The sequence below is a fragment of the Cucurbita moschata genome, unplaced genomic scaffold (assembly GCF_002738365.1).
Source record: "Cucurbita moschata cultivar Rifu unplaced genomic scaffold, Cmos_1.0 Cmo_Scf00014, whole genome shotgun sequence".
Classification (NCBI taxonomy): Eukaryota; Viridiplantae; Streptophyta; class Magnoliopsida; order Cucurbitales; family Cucurbitaceae; genus Cucurbita; species Cucurbita moschata.
In genome coordinates, this window is record NW_019268530.1 from 1,710,718 (window position 1) to 1,732,998 (window position 22,281).

Genomic DNA, 22,281 nt, shown 5'->3' on the forward strand with positions numbered 1-22,281 from the left:
AAAAAAAAAAAAAAAAAAAAAAAAAAACTAGACTTTATTTAGGTATTTATAAGTGCAAAATTTCATCATAAGATCAGAACTAATTTTTGGGATTGTTTCTTCCACTTAAAAAAAAAAAAAACTGACTCAGTGGAGAAGCTGCCTTTTGAATCTAGAGAGACCATATACCCCTCTCAGAACCAAGCTGTTAAAGTTGCATTCCCGGGCTAATGTTCCACTTAATCCCCGAAGAGGTACTTGAACTCTTCTCCGACAAGGAATAAAATAACTAAGGTTTGGGCCCTCCTCGCTCTGGTTCTACTTCTGTGGGGACCAAGAAGCAAGAGCTTAGACCACCACACACTATCATCTCCAACTCCCAGCCGCACCACATCAATGGAGACAACCGCACACAATCAGCCCCAACTCCCAAAAATATGAGGATGTTCGACTAGCAAAAATATGGATGGTAACCATAATGGGAACAAGTGAAAATAATTGGAATATTTTGATACCTCATAGCAATTGCCGGCTTCTTTTAGCTTCCTCTGAACTAGATAAAACTGTCCAAGGTTGTGAAGTGCAGAACCAACTCTGAACAATAAGAGTTCGAATCACATCAAAGATACTTTATATATATATATATATATGTGTGTGTGTGTGACTAGATCCGTTAAGAAAAATGATAGAGCAAAGCAGAGCTGATTTTAAAACCTTAAGACTGAAACTAATTTTGACCTTATAGGTAGGCACAATATCTGAAGCAATGTGAATCAAATAAACACCACAATATTTAATCAAGCAAACATGTCTACTTTCAAATATTACATTGTCTACAGGATAAATTCATGTTCGATTGAAGATCAATTATCACATGAGTACTTTCTACACAGCTGAACATGAATAACCTCGAAACGTTCACCCTCACTGTGACATACACATGTGTCATAGGGTAGCTCGCTTAGGCCACAGGGCCCAAGGGTGGTGGAGAGCTAACACCATGCCTCATACTAAAGTACATTTTGAGGCATTTTCAAACTGGCAGGTGTAGACATAAATTTGGCAAACGGACATACGTTGTTGTGGAGCGTCCGTCCGATGTTTGATTGACACCAAATTTGGCAAGCTTTCATATTTCATAGGACGGACTTGACTCCACAACCGCATGCCCAAATTCCCTTCAAAACACCAACTTTCAAGGTTAAGGCCCGGGACCGTACCTAGCCCTTCAACAAGCCTATCTTTGACACTCTTGTCTACTCTTTACCCTTATCGCTTATGCCTCATCTTCTCTTCAATACCCACTCTGTGTGTGTTAGATGATGTACCGTCCTCCTCAGTCGCATTAAGGCACTTGTCTAGACCCTCACATGGTCGAATGGGCGCCACTTGAGGAACTCCGCTTCTTTTGTGGCAACCTGAGGGTCACAACCTACTCTCTTCATAGTAAGGTTGTGACACTAGTCATGGTCTTTGGAATCATTTGTGCCACCCACATACTCCAAAGTTATCGTCTCTGCACCCTTCTCCTAGGCATCAGTCATCAAAAGTTTGTTCAATCATATCCTTACACACCCATACAATCATCTACAACACATGCTATCATCACAGATTGCCCTCCATGTTCTGTCTTACACCCCTACCATATCCTGGCCGCATTGCATGCTGGGCCTTACACTCTACCATATCAAGGCCCTCATCATGATATTCCAGCTGGAAGTTCCTTAACATACCATAGGAAATTAGAGAAGAACATGTTGTTTTCATGCAATAAAAAAAGAAAAAAAGAAAAAAAGAAAAAAAAAAAAGATGCTTCTAGTTCATGTACAAGCGAAGTAAAGCTGATAAAAAGGATGCTTCTAGTTCATGTAAGGAAAAATGTGAGGTTTGCTACATAGAAAAAGATAGCAAGATTCAAGAACCTTATATCTTCAGAGCCATAGGATTCCTCCAATATGTTGATGGCCTCCAGATACATGGGCTCTGCTTTGTCAAATGTTTTCGTGACTCTATACAGTTCTGCCTAAAAAGAGCATAGCAAAATGTATTTATTACTTAGTAATGCTTCACAATCTAAAATAAATGGCATTATCGCATAACAGTCCTTGATTGTAGATTTTTCTATGCAAGGTAAATACCTGATTTTAGTAAAGAAGTTTTGATATTAGAACCATTCCTGAATTCTAACAACCTAGGTTCTACGTCAATTTAATGTAAATAATAGGAACGCACAAATGCAAATATGGCAAAAACTTGTAGGTAATCTAGCCCAACAAATTTAGATACTATTTCCAACAACATGAAGACCTCATTTTGGAATTTACATCCTTACTTTCTTGTTTGTTCTTTGATTAACGATCAGTCTGTATCTTGATATATATATATATAAACTAAGTGATGACTTTGATGAAGCAAAAAAGTCTCCAGGTTTAATAATAACTAATAACCAAAATCATATGATTCATCTAAAGACTGGGCTTCTTTAATATAAAAAAATATTTAAAACAGAAATATACTGACAAAATGAGAACAGCCTAAGGGTAGAGGGGTGAGGGTTCCCTCTACTCAACCAATCTAATAAAGCACAGCCTCCCAATCTTGGAGGGCAACAGCCTAAAGGCAGGTTATTTTACTACTCCAAATATTTTGTCTAATATCTTGGTTGGAAGAAATCTTATTCCATTAGGTTATTCAGTGACTGCAGGAAAGTTCTACTCAATGATTCTAAAAAGGTAAAACAAGAAAAAGATTAGAAAATACAGCAGCTACAATACCAGATTGTTGAAGGCAGAAGCAACATGAGGATCCCTCTCCCCAAAACCTTCTTTAGCTTCTTGAATCGCAGAAACAAAAAATCTTTCAGCTTCTTCAAGTTTCCCCTAATTAAAGAAAAAGATTATGATACTTCTTTCTGCAAATCATTAAAAAAAATTAACTGCTAGTGAAGGTAAAAGAAACATGCTTGCCTGCAGAAACAAGTCCCGAGCATTATCAGTAAAAACCCTCCACTTTGAAGTATGTAGATTTGAAATTACAGAACCATCCTCCACTTTGCGTAGTCCAATAGTGTCACTCTCCTCAATACCATTTTCAGAACTTGGCTTAGAGGGTGCGTCTTTAGCTAAGACAGGATTTGAGTTTATTCCAAGAATTATAGCTGCACCACAGAGGCTAATGGGTGTCATTACAACAAATTATCGATCTTCAAAACATCATCAATTCTTTATCTTTTCCCTTTTTTGTAGTTCACAGAAAATTTTATTAAGAAATACAAAAGCTATAAGAAATAGCTGGTAAAAGAGTGCAAAAGGCAAGAACCTCAAAAAGGTTCTACAAAAACATAAAATCCATCACCCCAACAAAAATCAATGACCACAGCTATTTATAACGGAAAACAAACAAATTATTTGAGAATCTCATTAAAATTGATTGAAAATTTGGTGTTAAATTGGATAATATTGTAACAACCCAAGTCCACCACCGCTAGCAGATATTGTCCTCTTTAGGCTTTATTTTTCGGACTACCCCTAAAGGTTTTAAAATGTGTCTGTTAGGGAGAGGTTTTCACACCCTTTTAAGGAATGCTTCGTTCTCCTCTCCAACCGAAGTGGGATCTCACAATCCACCTCCCTAGGGAAACCAGTGTCCTCGCTCGCACACTGCGTGGTGCCTGATTCTAATACCATTTGTAACAGCCCATGCCCACTGCTAGCAGATATTGTCCTCTTTGGGCTTTTTATTTCGGGCTTTCCCTCAAGGTTTTAAAACACGTCTGTTAGAGAGAGGTTTTCACACCCTTATAAATAATACTTTGTTCCCCTCTCCAACCGATGTGGGATCTAATAAGTACTCTCCAACCGATGGAGTTGGCATCCCTATTGTTCCCCCTCAAACAGTTACAATGATGGTTGTGCACTCCTAGATGTCTCGTTCATTTCATGCTTGAAACTAACTATTCAAAGTTTCTTCTAAGGAAATTGGAGACATCAGAGTCCTTATCTCTCAGCTTTAGTAAAAAAATAAAATTACCATAAGTTTGGTAGTTACATATCTTCCCTTTTCTTTTTGGGAAACAAGGAAATCAAATAAACATCAAAAGAGGAAGAACACGCCCTAAAGGCCTAGGGATGAGGAATCCCTAAGACTAAAACAGAAGAATAAAAAAACAAAAGGCCTCCAATCAAGTAGTAATAAATTCTTATTTTGTCATTTGGTGGCTTTACACAATTTTAAAAAACCTTGTGGCACCCCTAGGGGCACTCTTATGAAAATATAGATATGGTGATTATGCTTTGCAGGCAAGGACAAGGAATTGGAGGTGTAAGCCAAAAATACCCCAAAGGCTTCCAAGTTCCAAGAGCTTATGCCAACAAATAATGTTGAACAAGCAAGATCAGAACATATGGCCTTGATCCTCTTTTTTATACAAAACAAACCAGCCCAGAAATGGAAAAGGTGCTTTGGATTTTGTACAAAATATTGGCAGAATGCCACTATTTTTTTGTTTTTCCTTAAAAAACAAAGCTGCTATCAAGAAGAAAGGAAAGAATACAAAAATACCGCCCAAAAAATGAAGCCAAAACAACTCCTAAAGACTTAACCCGATAAGAAAGGCTCTAACCCAATATAACAAGACTGAGAGGATAAATACTAAGGAAGACCTTGTTTTTCTTTACTATTTTGGGTTTACAGCTCAACTGAAATGGATGCCTTTTCCAAGAAATGATGTAGCGAGGATAAGTTCATTAAGAGCAATTTGCAAGAGAAATCCTACAGAAATTCAGCATCCAAAGCATGCAATCTAAGCATTGACAGGGTCTCATATTCGATATCACACATGAATTTCATCTTCCGTGAGATTTTGTCCAAAATTTAGCCACCAAGGACAAGGTGCCCCAGCTAGCAGCCACTGACTGTGACCAAATACATGGACACGTAACCAAAAAAACTGAAACGCGTACATAAAATGGTGAAAACAGCAGACCTGCAGCAGGTCCAGAGAAAAGAACCCATGGAAAACCATTGAGATAACCATCGCGATAGTCATTTCTATTATTGCGAGAAGAAGATTTCACATTGCCTGCAAGAAAAAAAATGATTAGCGAAAATAAAAGCCATTCGGGGAATTGTGAATCAATTAAAGAACCGTTCAATCATTTTTCTATGCCGTGAACAATTTGAAAACCAAGTTCAATCTGGATTTCGTGGTGGGAGATTAATAACATGTCTCAAGGTTTCTTAATCCTATATAGTGCAAAACATGACTCGCAACACAAGCTAGCTAAGAACTAATGGCAGTTCAGTTATTCGAACATCATACAACTTAGCTCCAAGCGAAAACTTATTCCTAATCTTCTATAATTCACATAATTGCAGGTCCAACAATTTTGCATCAACAAATTCAGTTAAGAACTAATTGAAGAGCTTGAATTACGTACAGCGGGAGGAGAAGATCGGCACGTTGATAGAAGTGGGAGTTTCGGAAGTGCGATTGAATGCTGTAGAACGAAAGCTCAATCGCTTCAACCATTTGGAAGCAGCTGTTCTCGTGTACATCCTCGTCTGCTTCGAGCGGTTTCTGGAATGATGAACTGTACGGTCGTGGAGCAAGAAGAAACGGGTTTTAAGGGGTTTTTGCTGAACGGTACGGTACGGTACCGCCTTTTTTTCCCCCTTAACCCCGCTTTTTTTTTTTTTTTTTCAATGGAAAAACCTATTATGTTCATTGGATTAGGTCTTTATTAAATTTTTAATTCATGAATTTATTAAAATTTTAAAATTCCTGGCAGAGAAAAACAAATGCAATTTCTATAGAATTCCATGAAATTAACAGAATTTTTAGTTTTGTTTTTTTTAGAGACGCTTTTCTCTATTAAAAAAATATATGAGAGGGGTTTTATTTATGCATATTATCTAAAATCAAAATATTTTATATATTTTATATTTTATGTGATGTCCTACGTTGATTGGGAAGAGAACGAGTTGATTGGGAAGAGAATGAATCACTTTTATAAGGGTGTGAAAACTTTTCCTTAACAAACGCGTTTTAAAGCCTCGAGGGGAAGCCCGAAAGGGAATACCCAAAGAAGACAATATCCCTAAGAAACAATATCTGCTAGCAGTGGATCTGGGTTGTTACAAATGGTATCAGAGTCAGACACCGGACGATGTGCCAACCTTCTTACTCTTCCCCGAAAGGGGGGAGTGGATTTGGCGGTGGTCCCACATCAATTGGAGAAAGAAACGAGTGCCGGCGAGAACACTGGGCTAAAGGTGTGGAAACCTTCCCCTAACATACGCGTTTTAAAGCTTGAGGGGGAGCCCAAAGAGGATGAAGGTCCCACATCGATTGGAGAAAGGAACGAATGCTAGTGAGGACGCTTGGTTAAGGGTGTGGAAACCTTCATCTATCAGATGCCTTTTAAAGTCTTAAGGGGAAGCCCAAAGAGGACGAGAGTCGCACATTGATTGGAGAAAGGAACGAGTGCCAGCAAAGACGTTGGGTCAAGGGCGTGGAAACCTTCCCTTATTAAGGCATTTTAAAATCTTGAGGGGAAACTCATAGAGAACAATATCTGCTAGTCGATTGATCTGGGCTATTACATTTTATATTTAGTCATGTTCGAATTTTTCACTACAATAAAAATTTGATAGGAAAAAAACATATCAAGTAACTATAATTTAACATTTAATTTTGTCACACTTCTAATCTATTTTTATTTGATCATGATTCATATCAAATTTAAATAAAAGCTCTAACGATTCAAATTAAAAGATCCTTACAACCACATTCAAATAGTCATCGTCTTTTAAGTTACAATCAGAGTGATGTCTCTTAAATTTAGACCCTTTCATCCAAATTTAGAGAGGGTTTAACTATGATGGATACATAAGGTATATGAAACAAAATAAAGTTCGTAAAAGTTTAACTTCTAACATCATTAATAAAATTTTACGACCATTCAACTATGCCCGTAACACTTTTTCCAAGCTACAACGCGTGGTTAAACATCAAATTTCTATCAACATTGTCACATTCTTTCCTCTTTTTTCATCATCTCGTCTTAAAGTACATCGAAAGTTTAGAGCTGACTTGTTATCATGAGTGTTGAGCTCTCCAATCTACTGTATAATTGGTGTCACTGTCATCATCACTCAAAGAGTCGTCAAGGCTCGACTCTTTAGTAGGAATGTCGGGCTTGCCTCTACTTTGTTCTGCTGATTTTTTGTTCTTCAACTCCATTTTCTTCCTCTTCAACTTTTCCACTCTCTCCCTGTAGGCCCTGTCAACAGAAACCCAGAAGATTTAGTGCAACCAGGAATGAAGATCAGAAGAACGAGACGAGTTTTATCGTGCTACACTTACTTCTGCTCTAAGGTTTCAGCTTCCTCTATCATTTCAGCAGCATCGATCTACAGAACATTCCATAAATCCGAGTCGATATCATTGTTAAACTTACCGACGGGGAAACAAAAAGGAGCTAAGTAGTAGGGTGTTACCTCCTCCTCTTCCAAACGGTCATCCACCTCTTTCAAATCCTCTTGGATCAACTTTTCGAATTCCTTGTATTCATCTCTGATAATGAAGTATACACAATCAAGCTCCTATAGAATCCATGGCATAAGCTATAAAGAGTAAAGGAGCATGCACAACAACAATTAATTTCTGAAGAACAAGAAAGTTGCATATTTTTTGCATGGATTCAATAAGATCACTCCTTACACGCAATCGACCGACAACCATATTTGGAGTTCTCATCAATAACATTGTTGTCCGTTCTCTTATGTGTTTGTATAGAGATCCAAACATAGAATTATGGAAAAGTAGTAAAATTTGAATGGGAACCACATTAAATGGTCCAATACCATGCAATCCAGGGACCCGGACTGGTCGGAGAGTCCACGGCATTATTGAAGAAAATCGATGTTTATTTATTCAGCCATCAGAATCTTTAAAACTCATGTGGTATTGGAAAATGGCAGAAACAGTGAAAACATCAGATAATGTCAAACAAGACCAAGATATAGAATTTTTTACGACACATCCAATCATCAGTAGCCTATTTCCCAATATTATCTCCGGTTGGGATTTACAGCAAATCAAACAATGGAACAAATGAGCAATCAAATCAAATATAATATTGGGGGATAAAAATATGCAAACACCTTCTTTAAAAGCAAGGATGACACGAAATAGTATTGTTAGATAGAATAAAAGGATTACAAAAGCTTAACATACCAAATTAAACGTAACAAGTTTAAAGGCGCATACATAAGAAGAGGGAAGGACCTACTTGACATCAGGCTTCACAAGTTTTATGCCGTGCGCACGCAAATCAGCCTCCTTATCATCAAAGAAACCTTCAGGCAGAGCTCCCTTTATTTGCTTCCCCTCTGAACCACCATTCGTGGAAGATTTCTGACTAAGGTCACTGGCCTTTGCAATCACTTCTGACTGAGCGATGTTACCACTACGTGAATCTGGTTCGACGAACTTAATAGATTCCTTTCCTGGAAGGACACAAGGCAAATAAGGCATGTTGAAAAGTGATATCAGAATACCACAGATGCACTGAGTATAAGGGCGGAAATCAATTATACAAAAACTAAACACCAAATAAGATCTCAAGAATATCAAACACAAATTGGAACAAAGTCAACGCCAAATATTTAACCATTGACTAACTGGGTGTAGAGATTTCTTGACAAATTTGATCGTGACATAAAACAATTTGCAGCATTTACAGTCCAAATAATGTCTTAGTAACTCATTTTCCGCATATGTTTCCGTACAATGTCTTATTCCCATATCATTACATGTTGAGATGGATCCAACTGAGCCATGTTTTATTTTTAACCATAATAATAGTGACACCTATACTATCGTGTACATACATAAATATACATATTTGTTGTCATACATATATAAATAATATTTATGCACAACCATATATTTGTTCATAAAATAATATAAGTTCATATATCTAAAGATGCCTGGACATCATATATATTATTCAGGCCTACATGCATAATAACTATCTCATGCATGCCTATTTCCTTACCAGTTTTGAGCCTTTTGGCACTCTGATCGAAAAAATCTGGAGGAAGCACGGATGATGACTGACGTTTTGGTAACTCTGTTGATGTCCCAGTCGATGCTTTCTGCTCTCTCGAATCTATTGGTTTGCGGTCAGGGAGTTCAGTAGGGGCCTCGGCTTTAATATTGTTAACTCCAGACCTACCTGCTGCATTAGCTTTGAGATTATTTATTGCCTGTCATTTACAATAATGTCCCATTAGTAAATATTTGACCAAAAATCATCTCAAACTAGGTTGTATTAGGATTTAGGACTTTAAGATCCCTATCTACAGCAGGTAGAGGTGATGCATTGGAAACAGAAAAATGGAAACAAGGATATGCAAATAAATAAAATGAAGAAACAAATAAAAGAAAAGGTCGTATGGAGCATTCATCGTGTAGTGTACAGAACTATTTTTTTTTTAAAAACTTGGAGAAAGGGACCCGTGTGTGTTTCAATCAGCACAAAAAAACTATAGTCTATGGAATAAGGACGGCAATCCACCAACAATAAATTATAAGGAAATAACTGAACCTAGCAATTCATTGGAGTACCTGATCTTCCTTCTTACTAATATTCTAAACCTTAATATAATTCTCAGCAAAAAACTACAAATCAGTTCTCAGATAGATGTTCATCTCAGACAGAAAATATATTGGGACTTTAATTCGTCCAACAATAAGAGGGTTAATAACTTGATGTAGAAACAATTCACAGAAGCATCTCATGTAATTGCAAGCACAATTTGAGAACAAAATATTTGGAAACATAGACGAAAATGCTCGACCTTCAGCTGATATTAATCTACACATTTAGCACATAGTAGGTAAAGTGACCATGTTGGATAAAAAGGCAAGTTTTCTTCAGGTCTTTGTGGAGGGAAGAGACTCGATGCATATTAATCATCTTAAGTTCACAAAAGACATCACCCTCTTTACAAATAGTGACATTGGCAAACTCAACAACAGTAACATTCATGCTAATATTGAGCTTTTCAGGTCTCTTAAAGGTTTAAAGTGAGTATCTGCAGGACTACAATTGTGGGTATCAACATTGATGATGCAGATATGGCCGTGAATATCTTTTAATAAGATCTGAAAAAGTAGAACATTACCTCGTGATGTCTACGAGAAGACTGGTGTGCATCCCAGTAAGCCTCTGATTTCAAGACAATATCACACACCCTACAGACCGGTTGCTCCAGCTCATTGTACCTGCGCAAGTTAAAAATGATGAATCTTAAACTCATAAAATTTTCAACATGAAATACAACTAAATAATCCTGAACAATTAACAATAATATAATCTTCCTCAATGTTGGTAGGTTATATCATTGTCGAACATTTCTCTGACACCTTCTTATACAGAAAAAAATATAGAAATGACGCTACAAAAAATAGGAAAATTAAAACTGCAAGGAAAACTTGATACTGAGCTAGATGTAAAACTAATTTGAAAATTGCATATTCCATTAGAGCATATCATTTCCTATCGATAACTTCTTCCTGAGAATAACCGAATAGTCTACTACAGTGGACAAATCAAAGTCGGAAATAGAACAAAGAGACAAAATAGAAAAGAGAAATCCGTGTAGGACCTTGAAACTCCATATTCATCGATATTCACCTGACAAGAGGAGAATCGATGCGCTTATCCTTCTTCTGAGCATTCAATTTGGCGCGAAACAACGCCTTTCTCTTGGCTTGAGCATCCATTTGGTGTTCTTCCTCCCTCCTTGCAGACCTAGTCCAGAGTTTAATATCCCTCCGGCTTCAAGCCGAGTTCGTTCTTTCTCCCTTTTTGGTTCGGTAAATCCTGGGATAGCCCACGGCGTATACCCAGTAATTTTATTGACAGATTAATATGAGTCGTTCAATTTTCTCTAATTAATTTAGTTAGACTAAAATTAATAAAAAAAATTAAGAAAAAAAAAAAAAAAAAAACTCGACCTACTCGGTTCCAATGCTAGCTTTTCTACAGTAGCATTTAATTGATGGCTCGATCTTCTCGGAGGGAATGGAGCTTTATAAATTATTTCTCTCTATGTAGTCCACATTTTTACAAACATGTCTATTTCTTCGAGTCTTTTTTCGAGACAGTACTTTATACTGTTACGTCTTTCGTTTTGGTCGGAACTTACTTGTCAAAAAATTTCACGACGTTAGGATGGTTATAGTTATGACTGCCATTCACCGAGACTTTGGTCTACATGTTATCCGATCACCAGCCTACTTGACCCTCCCACAATAGGTATGCATAAAAAAAAGAAAAAAATTGTGAGTTTTGAGGAAAAAAAAAAAAACAATTCATTTAAAAAATATTCTTAAAACTCAAAAAAAAAAAAAAAAAATATATATATATATATATATATATATATATATATATATAGATATAGATATATATATTTATTTATTTATTTATTTTGAGGGCTTTCCTTTTACCCGTTCTTTCCACTCCCGATGATCAAATTTCAGTTCAATTTTCCAACTCTACGTGGGCTCTCGAGTCCATTGCAGGGATACATTCATCTTCGTCTTGCGCAGAGCTGAGGTCCCCAAGAACGCTCCAACAGACTGCGATTCGAATCAAAGAATAGCCAAATCAGCATCCATGTCTTTCCATATTCTTCACCTCCTCCTGTTTTTAACTTCTGTTCGTCTCTGTTTATCAGGTGCGTTAAAAGTGAAGGGCTATCAAATTTTTGTTTCAATGGCTTCTTATTGCTCGTTGACCATGAATGCCAATCAGTCTTGATGTCTTAAAAGTAATGTAACTAATGTGAATGGGTTACTTCCTTACATTTCGTAATCTGGGTAGTCATTAGCAGCTAAAGGGTGCGTTATTTGAAGTAATTAGATGCCATTTTGCTGCTTGACGTCTAAATTTCACCTCTGAAGGTTTTGTTTGCTAGGATGTTAGTTTTCTGCTTCTTTTCAAGTTCTTATTGCTTATACGAAGTTATGTTTAAACTAATAAGATTATATTCTATCCCCGCGAAGCTAATTATCTGGTTCATACGACAATATCACACATGGATGAAGGATAATTATGGGTTTAAGTAAAATTTATCCTTTCTATTATAACTTTATAAATTTTGGAGTGAGCATTTTGATGTTGACTATAGAGCATGAATCCTGACCTGTTATCATTTTCTGTAATGCATTCAACAGATGAACACTCAATGGAATCGGTTCCTGATCTTCAAAATTCAATGTACCTTGTAGTTGATGGTCATCCGTGCATTCGATTACTCAATCTCTCTGGAGAAATCGGTTGTTCAAGTAGGTTATTTTGCACTATACGTAGAAAATCTATTACCTTTGGAAATGCCAACGTAATCCTTAATGGTATGGAGGCGTCATTCATGTATTTTTACTATGTGTACCGCAGATCCTGGGCGAGAAAAGGTTGTAGTACCCATGATTAACTTCAAAGATGCTGATGAGATATTGCAACCGTCTGCAATTTTAGTTTCAATGGATGACATCTCGAGTTTCTTTGCTAGGTAGGTTTTAGATTTTTATATATACTCCCTAGCTTCATACATATTCTCGTTTCATTATAAGGATTATTTTCTAAACTTGGGTCTACAACATGTTCCAAGCCTCCCAATGAAAAATTATAAATAAGCGAAGAAGCATTCTCATCTACAAAAGAAAAAAAAAGAAAAGAAAAAAAAAAAAGAGAGATTTTGAGTGGAAAAATAACTCGGAAAATCAAGGTCTCCTTTGGGCCTCTTGTACTATAATCTATCACCACTAGTGATTGAATTCATATAAGCAGTCCTCAATTGCTATTTTCATTGCAAATTATATGAACCGTTTCTCCAGTGGGAAGATATAAATGATCTCTTCCTCCATTTTCTTCTCTGCTTATTAGAGTTGGAAGAAAACTATCTACTCAGGTAGATTTTTTTTTTGGAAACCTATTTCAGATTACAGGATGATTCCAATTTTGCAAGTAATGTTGGTGGTGTTTTAATCAAACCGGGGACTGAAATACAGAAAAGAACGAAAGGTAGAGTTCATTTATCTATTCAGGTTCTTTTCCCCCTTATTTCTTTTCTTTCCTTTTCTTTTTTTGTAGTTGTGTGTAATTCAGACATGCACGTCAATAACTTACGTGGTGATTTATTTTCCTTTGCAGGGTTTTCTCCTGCTCAAAAGTTTCCACAAGCTAAATTTGCTCCTTACCAAAAAATTGACTATGAATGGAACCCAATTGTATGTTTGAATTTTCTTGCTGAGTTTTTTATTTTTTTTAGGAGTGGTCAACCTTTAGAAGCTTTTTACTTCTGAACTCTTATTTTGTTCTCACTTATAAAGCTAAGCACCAAACTATTGATTGTTGGTTGATATCATATCCGCCATATGATTATTATGAGTTAATCTCAGCCTTCCATATATGAGTAGAAGCTTATAAGTATTTTGTTAGAAGTATTCAGCTTTTAGCTCCTTGGTGGAGCCTTTTTCACAAGGATTCCTCATGTAACTATAGCCTCTCCATGATTATTAGAATTGGAAGACCTCTTTGTAATAGTTTTCACTTTTGGGTTGGGGATTTCTCTATTTTTGTGTGGCGTTTTTATACAAGATATATCTTCTATGAAAAGATAAATAATAATAATAATTAGAAGCTGGTAAGAGTTTTGTCGGCCCATGAAGTCATTAGGGCTGATCTATGTTTAAATTTGGAGCTACTACTGACTCAAGGGTTTATCTTAACTGAGTCTGAATTCTGATTTTTCTTGAAAATCAGCCTCCATCGCATCACTTTGAAAAGAGGCTGAATTCTGTAATTACTATCTTGGTCTCATTTTTTAAGTTACAATTTCCTCCTGTAGTTCATGGGGACTAGTTTTGTGAGTTTATCTTTTTTACACCCTATACATTCTTTCATTTTTCTCAATGAGTGGCTTAGTTTCTTATGAAAAAAAAAAAAAAAAAACTTTGTTTTATCACAGGCTTTCATTTCTTCTTTGGCTTGACAATCTGTAGCATCTTACAATTTGCACTTGCAGGGATCTGGAGTTATGTGGAATCAATATAACTTTCCTGTTTTCTTAATATCTGAGAGCAGCATTTCCCCTGTACAGGAGGTAATTCTGATTCTTAATCACTCAAAACGTTCAATTGCCTTAAGATATTTCAATTACCATAAGGCTGTTTGGTTCAGTTGTTATATGCTTGTCTCTGGAAATCAATTTTTTATTTTGATTAATCTGATGGTTGCCATCAGACATTCCTTAGTCTTTCACATTGGTAAGATCATAATGTATTTTTACAGTTTTTTTTTAAATGGTTAGCAAAACTGAAATAAAAACAACCCAAAATAAAATGTAGAACCATTTATGAATAAGTGCATTTGTCATAGGGTTGAAACTCAATGATATTTTGCAATTATGTTTACATTATTTGCTAGCGGTGGGCTTGGGCTGCTACAATTGAAGAGATATTTTGTTCTTAAAAGATAATTATGCCAATACTTTTGAGCAGAAGAATTTATCTGTTGCACAATCGTACCACTTAATGCAGGCTGCTTCAAAAAATGTGAAGGACAAGAAAATTTACACGTCTAATGTTGCTGAATTTGATCTGGTGATGCAGGTACTTAGCTTCTGGTGTTACAAATGATTACATTTCAGTGATTTCACATCTTAAATGGAATCACACTTTGCAAAGTTCGTTTAATTCATTTTCTTTTTGTCTAGACAACCAAGGCTGGAACTCGTAATTCAATGTCTTGTTTGAAAGAAGAAACATGCCTTCCGTTAGGTGGATACAGGTTAAGTTTTATTTGATTTTTAGTTTTATTTTTGTCTCCACATAGTTTTACAATTTTATTCTGTTTAATTTGTTAAAAGAGATCAGTATCTTTACAGTGTCTGGTCGTCGCTTCCTCCAATCAATATTTCTTCAGATAAGTCTAAGCCCATCATTCTCACAGTAGCTTCAATGGACTCTGCGTCTTTCTTCCGTGATAAAAGCATTGGTGCCGACTCCCCCATCTCTGTATGATTTATGTTGAGCAAGTATATTAGTCATAAACCTTACCGTTTATTCTGCTACCTGTTAAAGTCTTTCTGGTACAATTTAGGGCCTGATTGCATTGCTGGCTTCGGTTGATGCACTTTCCCATGTGGATGGACTGGATGATCTTCATAAACAGGTTCTTATAGAAGCTATTTTCTTTGTATCCTATTGTACTGTATTTTTATTAGTAGCTATTTAACTCAAATGCAAATATTCTATAATCTTTTCATCTACATAATTGCATTTTAGATATAACTGTTATGTCTGACTATGTAGAATTTGAGATATAATTGCTATTTCTTGTTTTTATTGCCTTCTATTGATTGAGTTATTGGATTGTCTTATCTTATTTAATCTTAGTTACAACCTCTCGAAATTAATTTTGAAATGGAGAAAAAAAAACCCATTTTTCATTCCTACAAAGGACAATCAGAAACACAAATTGGTGGAGAAAAAATTACCGTGGTAATAGGTTTCTCGCCAACACAAGGAGTTCTAGCCACAGAAGGCCTACTTGAAAAATTCAGTAACGTTGGTGTTCAAAGACTGAATAGACCTACATATGATCATTATCCCTTTCTACTTTCCATGGGTTGCTGTAAATGGGGCCCTTCGCCCTTCCGGTTTGAGAACATGTGGCTCCATTTTGTTTGCAATGGTAGAGTATTGGTGGAAGAATACGCCCCTTCGTGGATGATCAGAGACGGTTTCATCAACAAACTTAAAAAACTAAAAGAAGTCTTAAAGAATTGGAACAAGGAGGTTTTTGGTTGTATCTCCACAAAAAGAAACCAATTACTTACTGAAATTGTCCTCCTTGATCAAATGGAGGAAACCGACTCTATTACACTAGTTCAACACACATATAAAAAGCTCATGAAAGCAGAACTTATTTCGTTGGCAGCAAAGGAAGAGCAATCTTAGAGAGAAAATGTAAAAAACGGTGGTCAAAGGAGGGTGTCATAAACCTCTAATTTTTCCATTGTATCATGCAAAGAAACAAAAGAGTACGGTCATGGAAATTCTATCCCCATAAGGCAGAAGTTTAGTAAATGAAGATGAAATTGTCTTAGAATTTATGTCCTTTTACACGTCCTTATATACAAAGGACAATGCCCTCTTTGAATTTTTCCACAATCTTGACTGGGATCCTATTGATCAACCCCCAGCTGCCTCCCTCAAGGTTATTTTCACCAAAGAAGAGGTGGGGAAGGTGATTCAGCATATTCGGGATTCGACAAAACTCCAAGACTGGATGGTTTTACCTCATAATTTTTATAAACCGTTGGAACTTTATGAGAGTTGATTTCATGAGAGTATTCCAATATTTTTTTCGAATCAGAGTTATTAATGAAAACTTAAATGAAACATACATTTGTCTGATCTCAAAGAAACTGGATGCCTGCACTGTTGCAGACTTTCGTCCCATAAGCCTTACGACCGGACTATATAAAATCATAGGAAGGATATTATCAGAACATCTTAAAAAGGTTCTACCTCTCACAATTACCGGGCAACAAACAACTTTTGTAGAGGGTGACGATGCATCTCTCATGGCAAACGAACTCATAGATGAATGAAAAAAAAACAAAAACAAAAACAAAAAGGTCTAGTCATTAAACTTGACATGGAAAAGGCCTTCGACAAGGTCGATTGAACTTTCCTTGAAAACATCCTTGTGACAAAAGGATTTGGCTCAAAATGGTGAAGGTGGATAAAAGGATGCATCTCGTCCACAAACTTCATCATCATCAATGGAAGATCAAGAGGGAAGATTATGCCACACGGGGTCTTCGACGAGGGGATCCACTATCCATTTACTTTTCATCATGGTAATGGACTGCCTCAGTCGCATACTGACAAAAGCAGAATACGAAGGGCAGATAAAAGGTTTTCAGATTGGTAACGAGGGCTTAAGCATCAACCACCTTCAGTTCGCGGACGATACAATCCTCTTTCTGACTTCGCAGATATCTCTTCCATAAAAGACGTGATCGAACAGTAAAAACCTTCGAAGGATTTTCTGGACAAAATATCAATCTCCAAAAAACAGAGATAATGGGCATCAATATTAACACAGATTATTAAAGAATTTGCTAGCATATATGATTGTAAAAATGGAGAATGACCGAATATTTACTAGGATTACCTCTAAAAGGAAACCACAAATATTTTTCCTCTTGAAAGACTATTATTGAAAAAATAGAAAGAAGGTTATCGACATGGATATCATGTTATACTTCAAAAGGTGGAAGACTCACCATAATACAAGCTACATTATCCAACCTCCCCACTTACTACATGTCTCTATTTGAAGTGCCACAAAAAGTGGTTTCAGATATAGAAAGATTATTGAGAAACTACTTGTCGAAAGATGGCCCACACCTTGTTCGATGGAAGATTATAAACCTCCCAACAGTAAAGGGAGGCCTTAGTCTTTTCTCGATAAAGAAGAAGAACAAATCTCTCATCGCCAAATGGATATGAAGATATCAGCACGAAGAAAAAGTGTTGTGGAGAAATCTTATAAAGGCTAACTATACTCCAACATCAAACAAAAATCAATCTCTTCCCTCTTCTGCAAAAGAGCCTTGGAAGTACATAAAGAAACATCAAAACCTCATCACCAACCGAACTTTTCATAGGGTAGGTGATGGAGGAAGCACATCATTTGGATCTACCCATGAATTGAAAACACCACGCCCATCAAGGATTTTGTAGAGAAGTGTGGTGTTCTCAATTCATGGGTCGGTCTAGAATGATGTGCTCCTTTCATCACCCACCATATGGCGAATTGGGTTGGTGATGAGGTTTTGATGTTTCTTTATATACTTTCAAGGCTCTTTTTGTAGATGATGAAGGAGATTGATTTAGTTTGATGTAGGAGTATTTAGCCTTTATAAGATTTCTCCTCAATACCTTTTCTTCGTGATGATATCTTCATATCTATTTGGCGAAGAGAGCTTTGTTCTTCTTTATCAAGAAAAGATCAAGGCCTCCTTTTCTGTTGGGAGGTTTATAATACTCCATCAAACAAGTTGTGGGCCATCTTTCTACAAGTAGTTTTTGAATAATCTTTCTACAAGTAGTTTTTGAATAATCTTTCTATATCTGAAACCACTTTTGTGGCATTTCAAATAGAGACATGTAGTAAGTGGGGAGTTTGGATAATGTGACTTGTATTAGGGCGAGTCTTTCGCCTTTTGCAGTATAACAGGATGACCATGTTGATAGCCTTCTTTCTCTTTTTTCAATAATAGTCTTCCAGAAGGAAAAAAATTTGTGGTTTCCTTTTAGAGGTAATCCTAGGTACATATTCGGTCATTCTCCCTTTTTACAACCATATATGCTAGCACTTTCTTCGATAATCTCTGTGCTTATAGTCTTCGAAGGTAGTAAATTTGTTTCAATGAAAGGTTTTTGGTCTTAGAATTACAGAGAATAAAGCCTGCTGGTAGTAGTTATTGTTGTTCGTCCTTTTTGTTTTATTTTACACACTTATTAGTGGTTCTATCCCTAAGATGCCCGAATTTATATGCTTATGTATCATTTTTTATATATATGTTTTAGCATTTATGAAATGTATTGGAGGTTTGATGATGCGTGGGATATAATCATCCCAAGCTCATATGCAGATTGTCTATAATTTGTATCCATTCTTTGGCTTCATTCTGATTGAATACATAGATCATGGTGCTTTAAGTCTTGTTTGCATCCTTTGCCTTTTCTTATTATTCAGTTGCTAATAGTTATTCGTGAATATCCAGCTTGTTTTTGTTGTCTTCACTGGAGAGTCTTGGGGCTACCTTGGTAGTAGGAGATTTTTGCTTGAACTTGATTTACAGTCCGATTCTGTCAGTGGCCTTAACAATACATTGATCGATACGGTATATTTCTGAACTTGTAAATTAGTGCTCCGAATTCTAGTTTTCTTGTACTCGTTTCAGTGTAGAATTATAGTCACTCTCTAAGAGAAAAATATATGTTTTCTACTTTTCTTGTTTGAGTGGCTTCCTAGTGCGTTACCATTGGAGAAATACATAATGGATGTAGGGAATCATCAGAAAATACTAAAACAATTGGTTTAATATGTGTACAGCTCTTTATGTTTTTGGTGGGTGGATATTTATCTTTGAAGCTTTTCTCTTTATTTTCAAAATTTGATTTGCTTAATTTGTTCTTCCCAATCGAGAAGATAAATATTTTCTTAGTCTAAACCAGTGCAAGAATAGGAAAATTGAAAATGCGTCGACTTATATTGAACAAAGAAAATTCAAGAAGTGCATGGTTTTCAAGCATCTGAAACCCTACCTATTATTGATGGTGTCTTGTTGCCGGGATAATTTATGTAAATTGGCAATTGCATGTGGGTGAGTGAAATACATTGACAATAAATTTTCCCCTCATATGAGGTAAGGAAAGTGATGCTACACAGGCTTCTGGTTGAGGAAAATAAGGACTTCATGCCGTCATATTTGAAGTGGTAAAGCATGGCATGCCCTTTGAATGACATGATACAGATTTGACATGATGTATGAAAAGTGATATATATTTTAGCTAGAGCTGCATTTATCTGGTTGTTTGTTGTTTTCCAGTGCGTGTGTGATCTTTCTTTTTGTTTTTGATACTTTAGATCCATTTTATTTAAGTTAATGATAAAGGGTTGAACTTATTGTGCTTTTACCTTTTCAATTTAGGTTTTCGAAATTGGCTCCGTTGGAAAGAAATCCAATGATGGATTTGGAAACTTCTTCGCTCACATGACAGAGGTAATGGTTTTTTTTCCTCTAAGCTGTTTTATTATTATTATTGTAAGGTTTCTCTATACTGTGAGACCTCCTATCATGCATACTTCCCAAAGGGTAAAAAGGGAATAGAATGATTTTTCTGTTAGGGTGGGAACCATTAGGATTGTGCGTTTGTGTACGGTCAGTGTGGGTAAGGTTTTTGTAGGGCTTGTGTTGCATGTGGCTGTCATGTTAAATTGGACATTTTATGTCTTCGGAGAGATTTCCAGCTCGCTCAATTAACTGGACTGTTTGAGTATTGTATTGCTTGTTTTCCCTAGTTGATTGCAATATCTTTGGCTGAAATAACCCATTGGTCATTGAAGAAATACAAATTGAACGGTGTTCGCTGTGTATTTAAGGTTATTTTGTGTTAAATACCAAACATACACATCTGAAATGTTGCTGCAACATTTAAAATCTTGTACTGTATGTTAGGCCTTTTGAGGGGATAATTGAACGTGGAGAATTGCAGAAATATTTTGAATTCCTTAAAATTACTGTCGTAATTGTTTTCTAATGTTTGAGTGAGAAGTTTGTAAGGTTAATATAACATCTAAAATATTGAGAAAATAATTCGAAAAACAAAGCAGCAGCTTTTATGGAATTTGAGAATCTTTATGACATTCTTAAATCCTCGAGAGTCTGAGACCATTATTTTTCTTCATAGATACTTGATCTATTTTGATATACTAGTTCGATATGATGCCCTAGTAATGTCATTAGCTATTCTGTTAGTATTTTATTATGCACGGAATAACAGTCATGTTCGATGAAAGATTTTATTTCAACCTATTCTTTTAGCAAGATATTGCTCCTGTAGGTTTCATCTTCCAAGAATGAGACATGGAACGCCTTGAAGCTTGCTCAAGAGTCGCTTCCATTTGAGAACATAAAAGTCTCACCAGCTAGTACTACAAATCCAGGGATACCACCATCTTCGTTGATGGCATTTCTAGCCAAGGTATTTTTCAACAACATACTTGATGCTACTATTTTCTTGCTCTCTATTGTTCAAACCTGCTGATTTTTTTATTGAAAAAAAAAATTAAAATAAGAAACGAATGGCACACAATTCAAGGTTTGAGACTAGAGTTTTGCGAAACAATTTCATTGATGTATAAAATTTATAAAAAGGATAATAATCCATGATGATTACGTAACACTTCTCCAATTGGTTGAAAGGGAAGCATAGCTATATGAAGTAAAGATATTAGACCGTGTACACCAAGAGAGATAAGCTGACAAGTTTATTTTGGTCCGTACAGAACTCGCAGGTCTCTGGGGTGGTATTAGAAGACTTTGATACTAGCTTTACCAATCAATTTTACCAGAGTCACCTCGACGATTTACGTAAGTTGCATTCTTTTCTTTCCTTCCTTTCCCATTTTATCGCTCATTGGCGATTGTTGTATAGCTGGTCCTATTTTTTCTTACTATTCATATTATTTTTCAATCCAGATAATATAAACTCATCAGCTATTGAAGCAGCTGCTTTACTTGTTGCCCGAACTCTTTACATTCTTGCAACCAACAAAAAGGAATTGAGTAGTTCTGCCCTGAATGCTATCAAATTGAACACCTCGTTGGTTGAAGAGCTTATAGGATGTCTCCTGAACTGTGACCCTGGCCTCTCTTGTGAGTTGGTGAAGAGATATATTTCTCCGACCAATGTCTGTCCAAACCATTATGTTGGTGTTATCCTCGATGAACCATCCTCTACTCCTTATCCTGGTTATGTTCACGATGTTTCAAGATTTGCTTGGAACTTTTTAGCTGACAGAACATCCATCCGTAAAGAGAATACTAGCTCTGTCTGTTCACAGAACTGTGATGACAAAAGTGAGGTGTGCATTGGAGCGGAGACTGGAAAGGGAACTTGTGTTGTATCAACTACCAGGTACCATCATATTTATAGCTAGACACAACTGATTTAGAATGGTGCATTGGTGGACACATGGCATACTTGGTCATTGCATCAAAACTAAAACAAAACAAAACAAAAAAAAAACTTAAATTAAGATAACTTAGAATATTTAAAACTGCAGGAGGCCTTGAGGAAGGATTGTCCTAGAGAGTATGTTGAAGCCTGTAATGTAGGAAAAAGTTATTTATTGAAGCTGACACAATGTGGCTGTCTCTTATAACTCGTGGATTTAAAAATCTTACTAATTTGAGATAGTTTTGCAGTCTCATGCATTCCATGGTTCAAAACTGCAAGCTACCTTGAATAATTTTTCGTAGTATAGAGGTTGTAAGTGGGTTGATTCGACTTGACTAAATTGACGTATGACTACGAATGGGAAGTCTGGAACGTCTACATTACAGATTGTTTGATTAGTTGTCCATGCTCTAATTGTTTTATTATTACTTTTTTTTGGGGGGGGGGGGGGGGGGGGGGGA

At 36.2% G+C, this 22,281-nt stretch overlaps 3 protein-coding genes across 3 annotated transcripts in view; 1 reads left to right on the forward strand and 2 right to left on the reverse strand.

Moving 5' to 3' along the window:
- Positions 1 to 5,677, reverse strand: part of LOC111452120 — a 15,591-nt gene extending 9,914 nt beyond the window's left edge. The window contains exons 1-6 of the mRNA XM_023092667.1: positions 5,418 to 5,677; positions 4,964 to 5,059; positions 2,946 to 3,136; positions 2,754 to 2,858; positions 1,902 to 2,002; positions 495 to 573 (exon numbers count right to left, since the gene is read on the reverse strand). Coding sequence (XP_022948435.1) covers positions 495 to 573; positions 1,902 to 2,002; positions 2,754 to 2,858; positions 2,946 to 3,136; positions 4,964 to 5,059; positions 5,418 to 5,535 — 690 coding nt within the window. The 5' untranslated portion in view covers positions 5,536 to 5,677. The remainder of the gene's footprint in view (positions 1 to 494; positions 574 to 1,901; positions 2,003 to 2,753; positions 2,859 to 2,945; positions 3,137 to 4,963; positions 5,060 to 5,417) is intronic.
- A 1,201-nt stretch (positions 5,678 to 6,878) lies between these two features.
- LOC111452409 (zinc finger protein 830-like) lies at positions 6,879 to 10,896 on the reverse strand. The gene is made up of 7 exons (XM_023093111.1): positions 10,686 to 10,896; positions 10,174 to 10,273; positions 9,042 to 9,252; positions 8,274 to 8,490; positions 7,480 to 7,555; positions 7,346 to 7,392; positions 6,879 to 7,262 (listed from the first exon to the last, which is right to left on the reverse strand). The coding sequence occupies exons 1-7, from the start codon at positions 10,772 to 10,774 to the stop codon at positions 7,079 to 7,081; spliced, it is 924 nt and encodes a 307-aa protein (XP_022948879.1). The 5' UTR covers positions 10,775 to 10,896; the 3' UTR covers positions 6,879 to 7,078.
- Positions 10,897 to 11,481: 585 nt separating this feature from the next.
- The window catches only part of LOC111452408 (nicastrin), a 12,249-nt gene continuing 1,449 nt past the window's right edge, over positions 11,482 to 22,281 (forward strand). The window contains exons 1-15 of the mRNA XM_023093110.1: positions 11,482 to 11,730; positions 12,230 to 12,340; positions 12,450 to 12,564; positions 12,994 to 13,076; positions 13,206 to 13,282; positions 14,080 to 14,157; positions 14,594 to 14,665; positions 14,770 to 14,843; positions 14,941 to 15,070; positions 15,156 to 15,227; positions 18,859 to 18,978; positions 19,789 to 19,860; positions 20,702 to 20,842; positions 21,147 to 21,231; positions 21,340 to 21,778. Of these exons, the coding sequence (XP_022948878.1) occupies positions 11,670 to 11,730; positions 12,230 to 12,340; positions 12,450 to 12,564; positions 12,994 to 13,076; positions 13,206 to 13,282; positions 14,080 to 14,157; positions 14,594 to 14,665; positions 14,770 to 14,843; positions 14,941 to 15,070; positions 15,156 to 15,227; positions 18,859 to 18,978; positions 19,789 to 19,860; positions 20,702 to 20,842; positions 21,147 to 21,231; positions 21,340 to 21,778 (1,730 nt within the window). The 5' untranslated portion in view covers positions 11,482 to 11,669. The remainder of the gene's footprint in view (positions 11,731 to 12,229; positions 12,341 to 12,449; positions 12,565 to 12,993; positions 13,077 to 13,205; positions 13,283 to 14,079; positions 14,158 to 14,593; positions 14,666 to 14,769; positions 14,844 to 14,940; positions 15,071 to 15,155; positions 15,228 to 18,858; positions 18,979 to 19,788; positions 19,861 to 20,701; positions 20,843 to 21,146; positions 21,232 to 21,339; positions 21,779 to 22,281) is intronic.